The 22,575-nt window shown below is 39.7% G+C and overlaps 1 protein-coding gene across 2 annotated transcripts; it reads right to left on the reverse strand.

The window, feature by feature from the left end:
- Window positions 1-1,467: 1,467 nt before the first annotated feature.
- LOC134224908 (serine/threonine-protein kinase/endoribonuclease IRE1) lies at window positions 1,468-19,494 on the reverse strand. Of its 2 annotated transcripts, XM_062704556.1 has the most exons (5): window positions 18,909-19,494; window positions 17,921-18,476; window positions 4,667-4,880; window positions 2,619-4,602; window positions 2,284-2,508 (listed from the first exon to the last, which is right to left on the reverse strand). In XM_062704556.1, the coding sequence occupies exons 1-5, from the start codon at window positions 19,008-19,010 to the stop codon at window positions 2,428-2,430; spliced, it is 2,937 nt and encodes a 978-aa protein (XP_062560540.1). In that variant the 5' UTR covers window positions 19,011-19,494; the 3' UTR covers window positions 2,284-2,427. The 2 variants fall into 2 exon arrangements, with proteins under 2 accessions (XP_062560539.1, XP_062560540.1); XM_062704555.1 differs by having other exon boundaries at window positions 1,468-4,602.
- Between the last annotated feature and the right edge of the window lie 3,081 nt (window positions 19,495-22,575).

A 22,575-nucleotide genomic window follows, 5' to 3' on the forward strand; every position in this document is an offset into this window, starting at 1 on the left:
AACGCTTTGGTGAGTGTAAAGAAAAGTTTAGGGTCCGTTGCTTGCACTCGGACCAACAAGCGCTTAGGACGCTAGTTCCAATCTAGGTTATCAAATTTTTATTGTAAATATTAGTGTACATAGTAGTTAGGTTATCAAATTTTAAAAAACACTAGCGCCTCCTGGAGGCCGTCATGATACATTATATTTTAAAAATTAAGTAGAAACATAAAAATAATAATAATAATAATAATAATAATTAAAATTGAAGTTGGAGGGCCAAGCCGGCCGATCACTGTACATGTTAAAAATAATTGTAGAACAAAAAATGTGTAAATAAAGAAGAATTTTACTACTATTACTTGGATTTCCATTCAATCCCAAATGGAAATCCATAAGCAATTGGGGTAAGAAAGGTAAAGAATATACATGACAAGGGGCGTACACTAATTACGTAAGCATTTTTTCAGGGTTTTTCAACCCTCCCTCCCCCCATGTAAGATTTTTCCCATACAAATTATTTTTTATTTATATGGAGCGTAAGAAAATGGCAGACCTTCCCTCCCCCCATAAGTGCTTACGTAATTAGTGTACGACCCCCAACTATCAGTATGCAATCTACGAAATACTCCGTTACAACGCAACGCAACGCAACTCACAACCGCAGTCGCCACCACGAGGCATGGCAGAAGAGTGACCGCATAGGTGTTAGTATGGGCTGCATATGCCGAGGTAGGAGGGTCGTAGCGTAGAACTGATGGTACCTATCGCTATCGACGCCTCGAGGCATGGCAGAGGAGAGTAGAGTGAGCATACAAGCCTCACGTGGTATGTTAGAGGTAAGCACCCAAGTCAGACTCACATGGTATGTCAGAAGTGATAATCTAAGTAAGTCCCACATGGTGTGCCAGAGCGTGTGTCAGGAGGAGTGGCAGGGTGTGCTAGAGTGAGCACCCAAATAAATCTCAGATTGGTGTGCTAGAGCGTGAATCAGGTGGTAGGGTGAGCATCCAAGTAAGTCTCACATGGTGCGTAAAGGGTGAGCACCCAAGTTAGACTCACATGGTATGTAAGTGGTGAGCATCCAAGTAAGACTCATATGATGCGTTAGAAAGAATGTCAGGGTGTGTCAGAGGGTATGTTAGGCCGGGAATGGGGTAAGAAACCTTACGTATTAAAATGTTACATATTCAGTTTCTCAAACAAACGGTTCGCTTTTTTTAAGGAGTATCTGAAAGTTATGTATGGGTCGACACACTTTACTCAAGCCTCACCCCTCTGAGCGTTACGTAATATGTGGACGTTTCCTAAGTCCGCTATGATGTGAATGTTTGGCGGCAATAAGAGGGCCTTGGCTTGGTTTTTGTATCGGGGGAGGAATTTTAGGGCTTTTCACTCATTGCCACATACATCGCCGTTTCTAGCCATTGTTTAGTGTCATCAACTTTCATCAGGGAAAATGTGTTTATCATCAATTAGGAATCTACATTCTGTTTATATTAGATAAAATAGGTTTATTCCTCATCTAAACAACATATATGTACAATTCTATTCTCATTAGAAACTACCTACTATTTTGTCATTTTTTTCCTATTTGAAAAAAAATGACTGATAAACTTGTTTGCACTTACTAGAGATAAAAGATATCGTCCCGTTTCGATTATCTGGTTTGCATCTTAATTGTAACTACAGTTTTTTCTTAGTTTATGCAAGTCCGAATCAGTTAGCAAAAGTATCACAGACAATTATAATGTAAAACACGTGTGCATGCTCCAACACGGTGCGGTGCTTCCACACAATGTTGTTCGTTTTCTTTGCTTATGGGTGTTGTTGGTTTGTTAAATCTACAACCTACAGGTTTATTGTAACACAAATAAAAATTGTTATTGCAGATTACATATCGAATTATGTTGTGTGTGTTTGCTATAAAGAGATCTAGAATGAGATCTCAACAACGAGACACCAGACTGTTATAATTAATTAGTCTACATCAATATATTCTATTAGGACGTTGTGTGTTGGCATGGTAGGGAATTACGACATATGAAAAATACATATCTTAGACTGGAGAAGTTCTAAAAATAATCTTTTTCACTTAAGCATAGTAAAAAGTGGAAAATCAAGAGGCTTACATAAATGAAAAATGATAATATTAAATTTATACTTCAGAAAGGGAATGAGCAAATGAAGCAATGTCTAACAAACACAATCCTGGTAACAAAATGCAACATCTTTCAAATAAACAATCCGCAAAATTACTGACTTTTTTGCACCGATTGCGATTGCAAATTCCACGTGACCTTGGCATTTTCTCTCCTTCGGACATGACTTTTATTATTATTGTTGTTGTTTTTCTTGCGATTGTTGTTATGATGATGATGTTGAACGGTTATGAAATCGTTATCGTTATCAGCGTTTTCATCATCACCTTCAGGCGAAATCGCTGCTTCAACCGCAATGGATTCCACCTCTGCTATCGCGGGAACGGCGGTTGCGGTAGTGGCCAAGCTCCCTCCCATCATCTGCTCCCTGGTGATGAAGCTGGTGTCAGTCGTTGAATATTTACTGAAGTTGTACGCCCCACGTCGATTGTTCTTCAGGGGAGTCGACGGTGATGGTTCGGGATCTTGAATGCTTACCTGTTTGCGTTTTGGACTCTGTGTAGCTTTCAGTTTTTGTGCTCCTTCGTAGTAACGAATCAGTTCGTAGTTTTCGTTACCTTCTTCGTCGAAATAGGCAGGTTTCCTGAATTTATAATTCACTTCGTCGTTGTAGTACGAGTGGAATATGGGTTCGTGGGAGTAGTCGGCCAAGGCGTGGTATGCATGCGATAGGAGGTGCGGGAACCGATTGATCCAATATTGGGTAAACTTATGAGGGATGGCACCAAGAGCTTCCTGCACATCGGGAGTTAGTTCGTGGTAGTGATGCTTCTTGTTTCGTAAAGCGCGCATAAGATCCCGGACACTGTAGCCTTGATAACCACGATATTTGCGCAGGTCGTTTGTAATTTCCTGATCCAAATGTAGGCTCCAATCATCTCGCACGACGTATCGTGCGTTACGTTCCAACGTACGTAATGGATCAGTGAGAACGTCAGACTTTTCGACACGATCACTAACGTCCTGCAAAAACGAAAGTATCCTCTCGTTGCTCCAGAAAAGTGGATGGTTTCGTACAGCTAAAGCAGGTGGTCGCTTAGACTGATCCGTAGCAATCATATCGCTTATAAGTTCTTCTGCCAAGACAGACAAATTGTCTGGAACTTCTTCCCTGTGAAGAGTGCGTAAATCATATTCGCCGGAAAGAATATTTGCTTGGCGTTTCAAATTGTCGCCGAACGGATGGTAACCTTTAGAAATCACATAGTGGAATACGCAGCCAAGCGAAAAAATGTCCACTGAAGTCGTCGTTCGATGACCACGTTGCATCTCTGGTGCAATCCAACCATCAGTCCCCGTAACTCCCGATCTACGTGAGAAACTTGCTTTCCCATAGTTCAGTTTCTTGCACAATCCAAAGTCTGATATCATTGCTCGCACACGTTTCTTGTTATCAGGTAGCGATAACAAAATATTCTGTGGTTTAATATCTCTATGGACAATATTAAGCGAATGTAAATGCATTAGGCCATTCGTAGCCTGCTGTAGTACTTCGAGAACAGAAATTTGCTTTTGAAATACGTTGCCAGATTTTGCGTCCACATAGTCCTGTAACGTGGCGGCACACAGCTCTACAGCAATGTACCGAAATTGTCGATCTTGCTCGGTACAGAAATATCTCACCACATTCTCGTGGGCATCGCTTTCTCGCAACAAGGCCACCTCCCGATCTGCCAGTGTGAAGCAGCCAGGTAAAATTCTCTTCACAGCAACTTCTCTCTTCTCAAATGTTCCCCTGAACACAAACGTACCTTCGCAGCCCTTCCCCAACACATCCTGTGTATTGAAATTAATTTTGCCCACCCTTATTTCCCCATCGCCAAATTCGATAGGCTCAACGTAATTTCCTCCACTGCTGCGATTGGAGTTTGTTTGCGACCCATTTTGACTTGCCTCCTGAAGTGCCTTCATCTGCAAATGGAAATACCAGAAACCAAACACCACAACTCCAAACAGTGCTACGATCATCATCGTCGGCAGCTTGTTCGGTTGTGCCTCCAGCCAAGTTTTCACATCCAAATATAGCCGTCCAATCAACGCCTTGAAACTGGTCTCGTTCCTCTGAATTGTTGCATTCGCCCGTGTTTCATTATCATCCGTTTGAACTCCAATAGTTTTCACCTTCTTCTCTGTCGTTGGCAGCCCATTGAACTCCAACAACACCGTCGACAGCTGACCATCCTTATAGAACCTCCCTGGCGCCCCCGGAGAAATGTCCAGCTTTAAGCTCTCATCCGTTTTGGGAGGCTGATAATGGCCCAGAATGATAATATTATCATTTTGCAACCGAGCCGATTCCGAAGCTATCAAATCGTGTCCGGGTGGCTCCACCGGTTCGTTGCGTTTGGGACCACCCAGCAAATTGACCCTTGCTTCCGATGGCAACGTGGCGGTATTTTTGTCCACCATCGAAGGGATGGCGTAGATGTTGTTGGATGCTTCCCCGACGTACACGCTAGGGCTGAAAAGAAATCACACGTGTTAGCATTTGAAACAATTTAAATCATAGATAACGACCAACTTACAACAAGTTTACATTGTTAATGTGGCCCTCTTCGCTAATTTCACGCAATGCTTCGTCGGAAACCGTTTGGAACGGTACACTCAATAGACCCTCGGAGCCGAGCAGGAAAACCGCCACCACCGGTGTGGAGAGGTCCTTCTGCCACAGCGAAGTGCCTTTTTTTCGCTCGATAGTAACAGTCATTCCGGATGAACTGCTTGTCAGGTGAAGAAACTCTGCAAAATTGAAATTATTAGAGAAAAAAATTAATAACCAGGAAAATTATAAAAGCTTGCCAAAATCTGGAGGAAAGGGGGGTTTATTTAAAATCCCGAAGCAACCTGTCCCTACTGCTTTTTTTGATCCTAGTTGCAATAAGACATTCCCGCCATTGCCTAAATCCGATGTTTCGAAAAAACATCCGACTAAAAGAATCAACGAAATAAAAAAGCAATTCGCACTTCTAGGAAATGTATTTCGTCCAAGCGAAGATTGATCTCCTTCAAGGACCTTGTGGACCGTATTTTGAATTTATTCAATATTACGCATTCATTGAGGCCAATCATTGACCTCTTTATTCCAACAGTGGAAAGTTATCTGGAACAATTGACTGTTGCATGGCCCCTTCTTGCAGAAATTGTATCATTCGATGGATAATACGGCCAATACCGAAGATACAATCACTGTGCTGCAGTGGAACTGTCATTGTCTGAAAAATAAATTAGTTCAAGTTTTTGATTCGCAATTCCGATTGCGATAGGATGTGAAACATGGCTTTCTTCTGCAGATGAAATCAACTTCCACGATTTTAAGGTGATTATAGAATGAAGCCCGTGGTGAATTTCAAATTCACCACACGTTTATCTACATACATTTTCAAAAGTCCAAATCTGGCGTAATAGTTTTCGTTTAGTGCCGAAACTCAAATGATGATTGCTCAGTATAACTAAGCAAACTATCTACCATTATTTCAGCCCCATACGCGTTATGGTTCTTTCATCTCGTGCTCTAGAAAAAATATTAGAAAAGCACGTGGTTTACAAAATGGCCGATTTCTGTCTTTATTGTATAATCACCTTAACATTATCCGTCAAGATATGGTGGCGTTCAAATAATGCTACTCCTTCTACAGAATTTCCATTCCGACTATTCCCGCCCTATAAACCGTCGCATGCTAAGTAAATGTGAAGAATAAAGATCTTTGCATAGCTTCAGTGTACATTCCTCCAAATGCCTCTCTTAATCGTCGACATCTTTGGAACGCAGTCTCCCTTTTATCATCTCCAGTGTTGATATTGGGAGATATGAACGCACATGCTATTGGATGGGGCGAAACGTATGACGATTATAGAGCGCCTATTTTCTATGATTTGTGTGACGATTTCAACTTGAATATTTTGAACACTGTTGAAGTAACTCGAATAGGACCAAATGGTCAACAAAACCGTATTGATCTGTCTTTATGTTCAAATTGACTAGCATTAGATTGCACGTGGAAGGTAATTCAAGATCCCCATGGTAGTGACCACATGCCGATAGTCACCACAATTAAAAGTGGCTATCAACAATCTGAGCCAGTTGATGTTCCTTTCGACCTCACGAAGAACATTGACTGGCAAAAATTTACATCGGCGGTAAATCGGTATTGAATCAACTGATATTCTTCCACCTTTGAATGAATATCGATCCCTTACTGAGTTGATTCAAAAAAGCGCACTAGAAGCTCAGAAACGACGCGTTCCAAGTACATCTGTTATAAGAAGACCAGCAACTCCTGGGTGGTATGATGAATGTACTAAGTTGTATTCTTAGAAAGCTGATGCCTTCAAGCCCTTCCGTGAACACGGAAGGTCTGAGCTTTTCGAAGAGTATTTGAGGCTTGAAAGAAAGTTAAAAAATCTTCTCAAGGCAAAAAACGTAGCTACTGACGACGTTTTGTCGAGGAACTATCACGAGAAACCTCAATGACAACACTTTGGAATACGGCCGCAACATACGAACCTTATTTCCACCAACGAAAGTGAAGAATACTCCAAGAGATGGATATTCAACTTCGCAAAAAAGGTTTGTCCAGATTTCGTACCAGCAGAACCGCTATTTCGAGAATCAGTCACTGATCCCGGTTCTTTGGGTCGACCATTCTCAATGATAGAACTATCTAAAGGGTGTACATAATCAAATTGCATCACTTTGAACTACTCGCTAAAATTAGTCTATCAACCGATTGTCATGAAATTTTCAGGGACTGAAATACAATATGCAACCTTTGACTACGTATAACTGTTTCACTGTAATTCTTAAATACATCCAAATGCTGAAGCTTTTTTCTTAAATGAGCTCATAAGATTTTGTACATGTCCTTAACTAACATTTTTCATCCTGAAATCTATCTCAACAAAAAAATTAACTAATTTTATTGTCTCAGTCGCATCTAACTATTACAAAAATCGAAAACAAAACATCAAAACAGTGCTGCACTGTGAACCGGCCTGAACAATGAGATTGATGCTCTCCCAAAATCTGACAAATATCAGTCCAAAATTAGATTTCAGCGCTTTTCCTATTTTTTGATTTTGTTTTTTTACTATAAAAGCGATCAAACAGAAAGTTTTTTGGAAAGTTTTCCTGTATTAGTCGGATAATCGAAAATTTTGACGTTGGAGTTATAAATCTATACGAAATGTTGACGCGAAAGGCCAAATCAACATTTTGTGTTCCGTAATGATCAATTTCGGAGGCTTCCAAAGCTCGTGTTTTCATTCCAGACCAGTATCTTTCGATCGGCCACAATTCTGGTGATTTTAGGGTCAGAGGCACATAGTTGGATTACTAACATATTTTTATGAGATGTGGAATATGGAGGTGAATGCGCAAGATTTATTTGCACACGTCCTATTCCTTCGGCTGTATTTTCGAAACGACAGGAAATTTCGTAATGAAATTCACGCAGTGTGAATAACACATGCTGAAGCAGTCTTCCACAAAATTTCGTTAAATTCAGCCCAGGAGGCTAAATGTTATCAACTTTTGTAAGTGATGCAATTTGATTCCGTACACCCTTTATGTCTCTTCTTTCATCGAATAACTCTGCTCCGGGATGCGATAACTTAAAATTCAATCTTCTTAAAAACCTCCAGTTCATACCGACCGATTACCATGCTACCATGCAGTGCAATGAAATGATCCTTTCAAGAGTCGAACAAAATGCATTACTTTCAAATACTCACAGGGTGTCTACTCATCTGTAAAATCAAAATTCCCTGATTTTTCCAGGTTTTTTCCAGGTGTTTTACAATAATTTCCAGGCAAAAACAAACGTGCCATATATAGATTTTAGCAACAAAACAATCAATTTAAAAAAGTAAATATTGCGAAAATAATATTTTTAAGAATATTTTGGTGGCTGCACAAAACAATGTTGTAAATTACTCAAGAAATTCCTCTAGGAATTCCTTCGCAAGTTCACCCAGAAATTGCTTCAGCCATTCAATCAAAATTTCTTCAGGAATCACATAGGAAATTCCTCCAGGTTTTTTTTGATTTTGATTTTGATGGGCTACAGCTCTTCGATGAACCTACGCCGAATGGAGTATCCTTCTCCACTGGACTCGATCCTGGGCCAATCGCTTCCAGTCGCCCTGAACATTGAGCGCCCTCAGGTCCTCTTCAACTGCAAAAAGCCATCGTGTACGCGGCCTTCCACGAAGCCTGCGGCCTCTTCCGGGTTCTCTACTAAATATTATCTTCGCTTGTCGTTCTTCCGGCATACGAACAACGTGACCAGCCCACCGTAGTCTGCCGTGTTGTATAAGCTTAATAATATCCAGCCCTTTATACACCTGGTACAATTCGTGATTCATGCGACGCCGCCAGATACCGTTCTCCTGTTTACCGCCGAGTATTGTCCGCAGCACCTTACGCTCAAACACTCCGAGAGCTCTCCGATCAGCCTCCTTTAACGTCTCATGGCCGTATAAAGCCACCGGAAGAATCAGAGTAGTATACAGCGCGAGTTTTGTTTTCGTTTGCAGACTACGGGACTTAAGCTGGTTCCGAAGTCCGTAATAAGCCCTATTTGCAGCTGCAATACGCCTTTTCACCTCGCGGGTAACATCATTATCGCACGTCACTAATGTTCCAAGATACACAAATTCTTCTACCACTTCAAATTTTTCACCATCCAGCACTATTTCGCTACCACTACCACTAATGAACCCACGTTGATTGCCAGCGACCATGTACTTCGTTTTGCTGGTATTGATCGTGAGTCCAATCCTCGCTGTCTCCCTCTTAAAAGGCGCAAAAGCCTCTTCCACGGCGCGGCGATCAATTCCGATAATATCGATATCGTCCGCAAATCCCAGGAGCATATGCGATTTTGTGATAATGGTACCGCTTCTTTGCACACCAGCTCTCCTAATCGCTCCCTCGAGCGCTATATTGAACAGTAGGTTCGAGAGTGCATCACCCTGCTTTAATCCATCTAAGGTAACAAATGACGTCGATATTTCATCCGCAACCCTTACACTTGATTTCGATCCGTCCAACGTTATACGAATCAGCCGTATCAGTTTCGCCGGAAAACCATGTTCAAGCATAATTTGCCATAATTCATTCCGTTTCACTGAATCGTACGTCGCCTTGAAATCAATAAACAGATGATGTGTCTGCAAGTTGTACTCCCGGAATTTATCAAGGATTTGTCTCAGGGTAAACATTTGATCCGTCGTTGATCGGCCCTCACGAAAACCTGCTTGGTATTCGCCGACGAAGGACTCTTCAAGCGGTCTCAATCTGTTGAACAGAATACGGGACATAATTTTGTACGCCGAATTAAGGAGGGTTATTCCTCGGTAATTGGCGCACTCCAGTCTGTGCCCTTTCTTAAAGAGAGGGCAAATGAGGCCGTCCAACCAGCTAGCAGGCATTTCCTCGTCTTCCCATATTTTCGACATAATATGGTGCAGAACTTCATAAAGCTGCTCACTGCCATGTTTGAGAAGTTCAGCCGGGAGCTGATCCTTCCCCGCAGCCTTATTGTTTTTCAGCTCTTTGACAGCTTTTTAACCTCATCTAGTGTAGGTGACTCCACAGCTTGTCCATCGTCGCTAATATTTATTCTGTTCACCAATGCACCGTCACTTCCTCCATTCAACAAAGTCTCAGTGTTGCTTCCACCTGGCAGCCACTTCAGCAAATTCCTTGTTGGTCGTTGCACATGACGGGAGATGGCGCTGTCTTTCTCCGCACGCCATTGACAGACTCATAAAACCTCCGCATATCGTTCTGCTCCATTTTTTCCTGCGCCTCACTAATCACTTGTTCTTCGTACTCTTTTTTCTTCCTGCGGTGGGTTCGTTTTTCGGCTGCTCTTGCTTCCTTGTACCGATCTCTATTCGATCGGGTACCTGACACCAGCATCCGGCTTCTGGCAACGTTCTTCTCGTCTGTCACTCTCTGGCAGGTATTCCTTTGAAAATTTCTCCATAGATTCCATCAGAAAATCCTCCGGATTTTAAAAATTGCTTCAGAACTTCCTCCAGGATTTAATTTGAAAATTTCTTTGCTAAAACTTTAGAAAATATCTCAAGGAATTGTTTAGGAAAGTCCTTTAGATATGCATTTGGCGATTTTTTTTTAATTCCTCTAGGTGTTTGTCCGAAAATGTCTTTTGAAAATCCCTCGGAAATACCTTTATAAAACACTTTACAGATTTCTTCAGATATTCTTCTGAAATTATTTTTAGGAATTTCTTTGGAAACTTGGTTAAGAATTCTTTCGGAAATCTCTATGAATTTTATTTCAGATGTTTTTTTTTTTAAGAAACTTAGGAAAAATTCTTCAGGAAATGTTCCGAAAATATGTTTGGCAATTTCTTCAGGAAATCCTTCAGTACTTCTTACGAAAACTCCTGCAGGAAATGTGACGTTAGGCATAAGAACGTTAGGCATAATATCTTCTTTATGTCGTTGGCTGTTTTTGAGGCATTTTATGCTTAGCATCCTTTATGCCTAATGTACTTATGCCTAACGTACTCATGCCTAACGTCCTTATACCTGTTCGTGAGACCAACATCTAGTTTGTTCTAGTCAGTGACCAACATCTAGTTTGCTCTAGTATAAACAACAAACTGATGCCATCCCCATACTTTCAATTTTCTTTTTCCGGTTTCAACACGATATTTAATACGGTAAATAATCTAATCGTAATCTAAATAGGCTATTAGGCTTATTGAAGCATATTTTGGCAGAATAATTTCAATGGTTACAGCGCCACTAGCGTTCTTTACTGTAAAAATGCTTCGATTTTTTTTAATTCCTTGGGATTTTTAAGCAACTCAGTCAGAAGTATCTTGAGGAAAACTTTAGAAAACACCTGGAGGAGTTTTTCCGGATATTTTGCTTTTAATAATTCTTTGGAAATACTTCGAGAATACCTTTAGAAACTCCTTTGAAAAATCCATTCGGAAATCCTTCGGCTATTCTTTCAAGAATTCATTTAGCAAAAATCCTTCACAAATCACCCTACACTTTTTGCCTTTCTCGTACAACTAAGTTGTACCGAAAGGCTATCATTTCACTCCAAATTCGAACTTTTGATAGAAGTCCCGGAGACCCATAGTGTTATATACCATTCAACTCAGCTCGATGAGCTGCACAAATGTCTGTCTGTCCGTGTGTGCGTGTGTGTGTGTGTATGTGTGTGCGTGTGTGTGTGCACAAAATGCCATAAAAAACATTAGCCAAATTTTCACATAGAAACTCTTAACCGATTTTCTTGCAACAAGTTGCATCCGACAGAGACTAAAACGCTGTTGATCACTATTGAATTTCATAATAATTGCAAATTGCAAAAAGTAGATAATATTAAAATAGTGATGAGACATAGTCACATAGAACAATAATGTGTTATGAAAAATGCCTTGCATCTATGAATATTTTATCCGTGGCTTCCCATTAAGAGTTTCATCGCACTATAAAGATGCTCGTGTTGCACGCATTTAGGCGTAAGTATGCTCTTCGTTCAGTTTCATAGTACTATGAAATTGTCCGAAAGTCAAAATTCGAACATAGGAAATTCGAGAAACTTTTGGCAGCGCCATCTGTCGTCTACTAGTGTAAATTTTCTATCATAACATTAGACGGTGTAACTGTTTTGCCTTTCTTGTACATCATCGAGGTGTAAGCGTAAAGGCTACATTTATTACCTTTTTGCGCGAGAAAGGCACCATCACCGTTAGGTGGATTAATCTGGGTTTTTTTAAATCCTTTCAGGTTCCTTTTCGGGAATTTCTTAAAGAACACATATGAGAAATCGTCCGGAAATTTGTTTTGAAATTCCTCCGGGAATTCTTTTCAATTTTATCTTGGAAATTCCTCCAGAAATAATTTAGAAAATTACTAATCATTATTATGGACACGCTTTTACTGATTTCTTTGAATAATACCATGGAAAACTGATTCAGAAATTCCTTCGGAAGTTCCATCAGGAATTGTTTTTAAAAATCCTAACTAATTTATTATTTTTTAATATATTAATAAAGAATTTCCAAGGGAATACTCAAAAGAATTTACAAAGCAACCCCTCTAATTGATTTCCCGAATAAATTCCTGAATTTCACAAAGATAGCTTCGGAAATTCTCCTTGAATTCTTTAGAAGATGGCAAAACGTTTTTGCGGAACAACGATGCATTAACGTTCACTACATTTTCAATAGATTTGATTGGTACACTTATTCAAATATTTTTATGGATTTTTTCATCTTTTGAGAGAATTTCACTCATGATCACGGGGTATTGAAATTTCCCTGATTATGTCAGGAATTCCCTGATAATTCCAGGTATTTTCCAGGTGGGGAGAAATTCCCTGATAATTCCAGGTTTTCCAGGTTTTTCCAGGTAGTAGACACCCTGACTCAGTTTGAATTTCGAAAAGGTAAAGAACAAACGATTATATGGCGTTGATTTCTTCAGATACACAATTGGCCTTTGCGCACAAGGAGCAATTGGCTTCAGTATTCTTGGATATTAAGGGCGCTTTTGATTCAGTTTCCATAGAAGTACTGTCACACAATCTGCACAGTAGTAAATTACCTGTTATTTTAAATAATTTCTTGTACAACTTTTGTCAGAAAAAACAAATGAACTTCACACTCGGCACACTGACAACTTCCAGAAATGGCTACATAAGCCTTCCCCAAGGATCATGTTTAAGTCCCTTGCTTTATAATTTCTATGTTAAAGATATTGACAATTGTTTGGCAGGACAATGCACGCTCAGACAACTTGCAGGTCCATGTGCAGATGTCTTGCCAAAACCATTGCAAAGTACCATAGATAAGCTGACTGTTCGGACCAGACATTTAGGAATCGAGCTTTCACCGCAAAAAACTCAGTTGGTTGTGTTTACTAGGAAGCAGGGTCAACTGCAACTAAAGCTGTTGAATGATGACATCAATCAATCTTTATCTTCTAAATACCTTGGGGTCGTGTTTGATTCTAAATGTACCTGGAAACTCCATTTTGAGTATTTGATACAATTATTATTTGTATTTATTCAGACTAAGGCCGAAATGGCCTGTGCGGTATATAAGAGTCTTCTCCATTCGGCTCGGTCCATGGCTACACGTCGCCAACCACGCAGTCTACGGAGGGTCCGCAAGTCATCTTCCATCTGATCGATCCACCTCGCCCGCTGTGCACCTCGCCTTCTTGTACCCGTCGGATCGTTGTCGAGAACCATTTTCACCGGGTTACTGTCCGACATTCTGGCTACGTGCCCGGCTCACCGCAGTCGTCCGATTTTCGCGGTGTGAACGATGAATGGTTCTCCCGACAGCTGATGCAACTCGTGGTTCATTCGCCTCCTCCACGTACTGTCCGCCATCTGCACCCCACCATAGATGGTACGCAGCACTTTCCTTTCGAAAATTCCAAGTGCGCGTTGGTCCTCCACTAGCATCGTCCAGGTCTCGTGCCCGTAGAGGACTACCGGTCTAATGAGCGTTTTGTAGATTGTCAGTTTGGTACGGCGGCGAACTCTATTCGATCGGAGCGTCTTGCGGAGTCCAAAGTACGTACGATTTCCAGCCACTATGCGTCTCCGAATTTCTCTGCTGGTATTATTTTCGGCAGCCACAAGTGAGCCCAAGTACACACATTCTTCTACCACCTCGATTTCGTTACCACCGATGCAAACTCGCGGTGGGTAGCTCACATTGTCTTCTCTTGAACCTCTTCCTATCATGTACTTCGTCTTCGACGTGTTGATGACTAGTCCGATCCGCTTAGCTTCCCTTTTCAGTCTGATGTAGGCTTCGTACATCTTCTCAAAGTTACGTGCCATAATATCTATGTCGTCGGCGAAGTCAAATAGCTGGACGGACTTATTGAAAATTGTACCACTCGTGTTAATCCCTGCTCTTCGTATTACCCCTTCCAAAGCGATGTTGAATAGCAGACACGAAAGACCATCACCTTGCCGTAACCCTCTGCGGGTTTCGAAGGGACTCGAGAATGCCCCTGAAACTCGAACTACGCACCCGATCCATCGTCGCTTTGATCAACCGTGTCAGTTTATCCGGAAATCCGTGTTCGTGCATTAGCTGCCATAGCTGGTCCCGATCGATTGTATCATATGCGGCTTTGAAGTCGATGAATAGATGATGTTTGTATATTTTACTACTTTTTATTCAAACGGGCCATTTTTTTTACATTTCAAATATGAAAAAATCGCAATTTTCATATCGATATTTTAGACGATTTTTACACGTTTTGAGTTACTAATGCGAATACTAATCTAATGCGAGTTCAGCGTTTCATGCATGTAATTAGTATTATATTTAAGAGCTGCTGCCAGTAGTTCAAACCATGGTACGAATTAAATTTACCGTGGAGGCACCATATTTGACGCAGTTAAGAAAATTTTGAAAAGAATCATTATTTAAAAAATAATTGCAAAATGGATTCGCTTAATATTCTGCATAACGAGCATTCTACTATTATAGAATGTGTACAAATAATGAAACTTCGAAATATAAGTTTATTTCTTAGTTTTTTAATGTGTTTTTATGTGGTACTTGAGGTGCCCAACTTGACGCACTAATTTTACCATGTTCCTTATTTGACGCAAAGTTGTTCCTAATTTGACGCACTTTGAAATTATGTTAAAACTCAATCAAATAAACGCCTTATTTTTTTATTATGTAATGACAGTGCAAAAGAACTGCACGGTATAAAATAACAAGTTAATTTATTTTACAAAGCAGCATTTCATTTATTTTTGCAGGCTTGACAAAACTCCTCAACCTCGCTAGAGTCAAATAAAATCATCATCAGCAAAATGTTGCCTTCGCATCCTCACAATTGAGTGGAAGCGTAAAAAAGCAGAGGTACAAATACGCAGAGTGAGGAAAAGCAAAATAAGAACACATGTGAGTGAGGCGTTGGGCGAAAGAGCATTCATTGAGCCTCCGGAGCGACACTTTGTATGTGAAAAAAACTTGGAGGCTGTTTTGAGTGTGAGTGTAAGTGAGTGACGCACCACAAGAAAAAGATGAACAGATAGACTCGCTCTTGTTTTGCGACGCACAAGCTAGGGTTTAATGATGCACAATGTTGTGAGTTTTGATGCTTATTTCTGCTCCTCAAAAAAACTCTTGCTCTTGCTCATTTTCTACTCGGCGAGGAGTTTTTGGCAAGCCTGTATTTTTGTTCAGTTATTCTGCAAGTTATATGCTTTGTGGCATGTAAGTGTTTTGTTAGTTTCATGTACTCTACACATCAATCAAAATGCTTCTCAATTAGGTAAGTGTCATGGCAAAACATATATTCACGGGAGAACTAACTTTGACATTTCATTGCATAACCAGCCTATCATGGTCCGTTACATTTGTAATAAAAACCACTTTCTTTGGTAATCTGCAATTTTAAATCTATAAACTAAGACGGATACAAGGAACGCAACCTGTATATGAACCCTTTTAGAACAACGTTGAAGCTACCAATATGCAAATGCTACTTGACCGGCAGATATTGTCGGCGTAGCACCAACTTAGAATTCGGAAGTCGGAACTTTCTTCCGAAGTTTTATCTGTCAAACTAATTGTTCCGTTGTTTAGCGCATCTTTAGGCGAAGCCAGCGCACTACTTCCGAAGTTGGGAAAGTTGCCTGTATCTGGAGAAAAATCCAACTTCGGTATCCGTCTATATACAGCTTGTATAAGAAAGCCAGGCATATTTTTGTTTGATTTCCTATTCAGGGTTGCCTGACTAGTAGCTTGCATAGCAATAGAGTAATAGTAATAGAGTAATTGAAAATGTGTTCATTTTTTGGCCTGTTAGAATTTTGTACAGAGAAAGTAAACTGAATTGTATGATACTAATTTATTATATAATATTATTTTCTCGCGAGAATCTCAAAACCAGCAAAGAAAAACTGCATAATTACCAAATGGCGTGTAAAAAAAACGCATCAAAATCGAAGACAGCATAAGGCATACTACCATGGGTTGGACACTTAGTGAAATAATCCAATGTTGATTAATATTCTAAGTAGTAGAGTTTTAGTTAAAATAAAATGAATCTTCTTCTTCTTATTGGCATTACATCCCACACTGGGACAGAGCCCCCGCGCAGCTTAGTGTTCATTAAGCACTTCCACAGTTATTAACTGCAAGGATTCTAAGCCAAGTTACCATTTTTGCATTCGTATATCATGAGGCTAACACGATGATACTTTTATGCCCAGGAAAGTCGAGACAATTTCCAATCCGAAAATTTCCTAGACCGGCACCGGGAATCGAACCCAGCCACCCTCAGCATGGTCTTGCTTTGTAGCCGCGCGTCTTACCGCACGGCTAAAGAGGGCCCCCGAGAATACATATTGCTTTTCCTAAGAGTATTATTGAGGTTTCTATGCACTGCATTTTATATTCGTCTGATAAGGTTAATTAGGAACATCAAAATGAATTGTGATCCTAATTTGACGCAGAACATTTTGGGTTGAAAAATGGGTTCGAATGTTGCAATTTTCGTCATAAAAGGAAAAGCTTACTCATAATGCTCAGTTGTTTGTAGGTAGGGGTCGAAAATTCTCACAAAAGTCATTTTGCGAGCAAAAAATGATCATTTGATCCTTAGCGTTGTGGCTAAGAAAACGAAAAATTGACGCATTATAAGTATGACCTCCATATATTTTATTCGGATAAGTTAATTCTTCATCGATAATATGCTTTTTATGCAATATATGCAAAGAAGAAGATCAAATAAAGCCGTCTAGCTTGATTCTTTGATATATTTTTGGCGAAAATAAGTTTTATGAATCATTTGATATGAGAGTGCGCCAAGTTTGGACCTGCGTCAAATATGGTACTTCCACGGTATGTAATTATTAAGTTTTTCGATGAAACTATGCATAAATATGTGAACCCAGGATGTTTTTAGAAAGATAATGAATTCAGCTACCGTATGACAAACTGCGGAATGTCATTCCGCGGAATTCCATTTCGCGGAGTCCGATTCCGCGGAATGCGACATATCCCGGAAAATCATTTCGCGGAATGTACATTGCGCGGAAACTGACCATTTCGCGGAATTCCATATCGCGGAATGACCCAATTCGCCGAAAATTCAATTGGGACATGATTTATTTAGCTGAGATACAAATGCCACCTCGTTTGTACTTTGTATGTAACGCTATCATCAAGTTACTCTATCAAGTGATATAGCTCGTAGTCTGGACGGCACATTATAGAATATAACGACATACGACAAAATACTGAATTCACCCTTCACCGCGTATAAGGAAAACTAATTATATTTGTAAATATAACATGCACGCGTTACTTCGGTATAAGGCAAACGACGAAACGGGTTCTGATTTCTTAAAATACTACATTTTTTAAATGAAGGCAGGAAAAACAGAAAAGACAGAATCACCGTCTTCGATCAGAGGTCGCACAGACTGAACACTTAACATCCACACAACACCCAGTGGACCAGTGGAGAACTTTTCGCTTTACGAAAAGTTATCTCGTTACCGAGGCGGGAATCGAACCCACACTCCACAGCACATGCGTAATTTGACGAAAATTTATTTTTCCCGGTATATGTCCAGAATTCCCGTTTTTTCCCGGCGACGCCCTGTATAATCCATAATTTACAGCCCTTAACATTTTAGTTGATAAGGTTCCAATTAAACCGCAACCTTATCAAATCATACTACAATCTAGAGATAAAGCTAAAGCTTCTTGTGCTAGTATCAACAGGGAACTTACCGTACTCCTTCGTCAATTCCGGTGCCATCGTATGCGATGTATAATCAAAAAACGTGACGTTCCACGGTTTTGAGTTACGGTCCGAGGCCATACTATCGTACATCATCACGGTATACTGGGTCCGACCGAGATAGACAGATCGCGAAGTTGCCCACCCAATCGATTCGGCTTTCTCCCGGTCCAGCGGCGTTCCAAATCCTAGAACCTTTTCCCGCCGTCCGGTTTTGGGATCGATCAGAAACCAATCGTCACTTTTCTTTCCTGAATAAAGGATACCATCGCTGGATCGACACGGAGCACTTGCCACCAACTGGGGGATGGTGTAGGGAAGCTTCTTTAGACCACCTTCTGGGTTTCGGTAGGTGTACAGGCTACCGTCGCGAGGATCCGGCAAATAATGTGGATTCATTTCCGATAACGATGGCACTCGAATGGCCGGTTCGTCTTCGATGGACCATCGGATTTCACCCGTTATGGGGTCTATTGCTGTTAGTCCTCCACCTAAGGTGGAGAATACCAGCAGCGTTTCCTCATCCTTTGCAACGGCAGTGCAATCCTGAAATATTAAGTAGACAAAAAACATCGATTAGCTACATAGTTACAAAATATGCAATTCCTGTGGATAATATAAATATTGGAGAAGTCATTACGAAATCTGAAATATCAGTTTAATCACCAATTTAGGAAACAAGTTTCATAAACACGCAGCAATTCACAAAATCTCTGATAAACAAAGATGACGCATTCAACTGGTTTCCCTGAAATGTATTCTACCTATTCTCTTTCGTAACTGTTTCATCATTTTCCTGCTTAGCGGCATTTCCAACACTTTTTGCGCTACTCCATTTCTTATCGTTCCAGCCGCGCACCGACTGCCAACAGTGCAATTACGGGCTTTGAGTGTATTGAAACACAGTGACTAGAATAAGCCACACTTATTTTTATACGCAGTAAAATAATTCCGAGATCGTTTATCGTCCCAACTCACCTCATTTCGTTTCGTCACTATTTCACTGTGCGCCCCCACAAACAATATTAACAGTAACAGCGAGGGCACCATCTGGAAATTCTCTTTCCACCTTCGGATCATGTTGGCTTTCCGAGGCTTTGGCCTCTTGCTCTTCTTGTGCAATTACGATAACCTTTCACTTGAGACACCAACACCTAAATCACAACGCATTCAGCAATCCTAAAGCTACTTCCGACATGAACCTCCATGCGATAGGATTTTTATATTCCTAACTAATATGGAGCAAGGTTTCCTCCTAACACTTTTGCACGACCAATTCCACCCCTTTTTTATCCACTCACGATTACGAATGGCAATCTTCCTTGGCGACGGAATTCCCCAATCCTTTCAAAACAATCAAAGGCGATAAAATTTCCGGTAAGTTTATTCGCTTGATAGTCATTACACTGTTTTATATTGTAGATCTGCACTTGATAAAACTAATTTTCTTTTGTTTAGAAGTGTACATTTGCACTAAGTTCAATAAAAATGCGAATTACAAAACTTTTCATCCTTCGTTCACTTTGGTAGAATTTAAAATGAAGCTGGAGAAGACATGGTCATGGAGAATGAAAAATGATGACAAGATAGACCAGTGCATGATGACGTAGGTTGACAGTTCACAGAGCTTTTTCACCGGGACTTAGCCTCTGGCGATGCTTCCGATAAAATTGTTTCGTCATTTTATTCGCATGTAGATGTCCTTTGCGATTGATTTCATGCTGAATGCAAAGAATATCATTGAAATATTCGGATCGCAGCAATTTTAAACTAAAAATATGAATTTTAATTTTCTCCTCATCGATTTTTCTTCTAACACCTTGTAAACAAGCTCTGTGAACTGTCAAATAAGTGAGGTTAGATCAAGATCTTGCATTGGTCTATTGACAAGAAACGGCAGTGCCCCCGGTTTATTTTCAGAATTTCCATTTTTAGCAAAATCCTCTACACTATACACTGCTAAAAAAGTTTACACATAAAATACTTTGAAGTATGCTCTTTTGACTATAAAGTATTCAATTAGGGTAAAATCAAAGACTAATTAAGACGTCACTGTAGAGCTCTTTCGAGGGACCACTTCTAGTACTGCATTTGGTCCCTCGGTACCCAAGTTTGACATTTCAGAGATTCCCCCATTTTTGATCTACCTTGCGATGAATTGACATCAGTGGTAGTCTATGGCAACGACGACTAATTGTTTGAATCAAAATAGTTTGTTTGTTTTGCTTGCTTGGTAAAATTTTCTGTAATATTAAATGAGTGTACTATACAATTCCGTGGTTTATTTCTCATGGAAATTAATGCTTGATCTGTGTTTTTTTTATCAAATATTTGCATGATATATTATAATTACAGTACTTCGAAACATAATAGCCCATCGTATTATATTTAAAAGAGGAATAGCAAAGCTTGTCTTAGTAATAGCTCCAATTACAAGACTCAGTCTTTAAAAAAAATACCATTGATTTGAAAAGTCTGATATCTGTATAGAGAAAAAGCGGTCTTTCATGTTCAAGCTATACCAACCCAATTATTTTTAATCAGCCAATCTACAATATAACTTTTGTTGTTAAAGCTTTCGGAGGTTATATACATGTCGACAATATGTGGAAACATTTGAAAGGTTTCCCCAACATATTTAATTACAACTGGAAGCGGAACATTCAGACTTCAACGTCTTTCATATTCTTTCCCTAGTCACACTGGTGATCTAATTTGGATGAGCGATATCTATCCGGTGATAAAATAAACCTTTTATGGATCGACCTAGATATTCGTGAAACATGTTACAGATAAAGAGTAGGACCGAATCGTTCTTTTCTTCTTGGAATAACCCCGCTGAATCTTCACTAAAAGTTATGAAAGATAAATTGCCGATTTGTCAACAATCGTGCAGAACATACTTCTTATAGAATAAACTTGCAGCGAGCACTCAATCCAAAATGCTTGTATTTCCTGATATTATTTATATGATTACGGATTCGTTTCCTCCTTTTTACCCTGAAATAATAAATAAGTTATCCAGTTTTAGATACCATGAAAGCCATTTTTTAAAAACCAATCCTGTTTTCAACGGTCCATTATGTTTTGACTTACCAAACATTTATCAAATCGCCTTGGCAACTATGATGAAGTCAAGGATGAAGTAATAGTTGCTTAGTTTTTTTTTATAGAGCAAGGTGATTTCAGATGGGGGTATGATCATTTCTATGCTAGTACTGCATGAGCGCAAAAAAACTGGGCAGTTGTATGGGACATGAACGTCTTAATTAGTCTTTGGTAAAATGCCCAATAGTGGACCCCCTACACCCAAAAAATAATCATCGTAAGGTTTACGTGAAAACATGCATGGATTTTTTCCACACCACTTTTCACGTAAATGCTACAGGATGTTACAATAAAGCAAAATATGTCAAACGTCAACTCATTTCATGGTACATGGTATGATTACATACATTTTACGTGAAAGTCCCCTTCGATCAACTATATTTCCAAGTAAAGGATAATGGATTTTTGCGTAGATATCATTATGTAATTCATTGTATTTTATTTCACTATATGATGTAAAATACTTTAGGATACATGGTTGATTTATATGTGCCAAATACAGAAAATTCACGATAGTGGTTTTGCAAAAGAAAATATACAAAAGAATTTACAAACATATTTATTGAAAAATTGTTTTACAACGAATTGGCAGAGTATACATCGCTGTGGGTGGTGCAGGTTGCCCTGATCTGATATGAGTGGCAAAGATTGAACTCCGCTGATTGTATTGATGCGGATCAGACAGGGCTTAGAATGACTTGTGAGGGGTCGCTAAATACCGTAGCTGTGGTTGATGTGAATTTGGCAGAAATGAATATAGCTGTCGATTTGATTGGTTGACTGCAGATTTGTGGGACTGACTTGATTCGTTACTCCCAGGATCTGTTTCCTACTTTGCGATGGAGCTCGCTCCCAAGTGTAACATGTCTTCTGTCGCTTGCTGTAATTGATTCTTGTCACGAAAAATAGTAAGCCTGCTGCGTTATCGACTTCTGGAGGATTGGATTTCTGCACGGCAAACATACCTATTACGAAATAACAAAAATTACATTAAATAAAGTTCAACAAGTTGGTAGATTTTATCTTACGCTCGAAAACCTTCCAAAAATCGAGAACGGTTAAAGAATCCAAAGATAATTAGTTCAGTCATGTTGCCGTTTCACTATACTTTTTCACACAGGAAAATCACGTACTTTTGACAGCTGCTGTGATGCGTGCATGTTTACGTAGTATTAATATGACACTTAGGTAGACTGCATTAAAATATTACATAGATGGTATATGGTGTGCTACGATTTATATCTGACGCACATAAACTAAAGGAAAACAAATAATTTTCTAATCTAAGTGCAGATTCACGTACATTTAACGTTGGAATATTTTTGAGTGTAGTAGCGGAATTTTGATCTTCCTGTCATAAGGCCTAAAAATTTTCAACATATTAACTCTGTTTGATATCTAACAACAAGCTCTGCATCCCTTCTTTACGATATATACATAAAACACCCAAATACAGTCGCGATTCGCTGGTTGGGCCACGACCTCGGCCCAACTAACGAATTCAGTTTTTTAGTTGGGCCAACTGACAGCCATTTGA

The sequence above is a fragment of the Armigeres subalbatus genome, chromosome 3 (genome assembly GCF_024139115.2).
Source record: "Armigeres subalbatus isolate Guangzhou_Male chromosome 3, GZ_Asu_2, whole genome shotgun sequence".
Lineage (NCBI taxonomy): Eukaryota > Metazoa > Arthropoda > Insecta > Diptera > Culicidae > Armigeres > Armigeres subalbatus.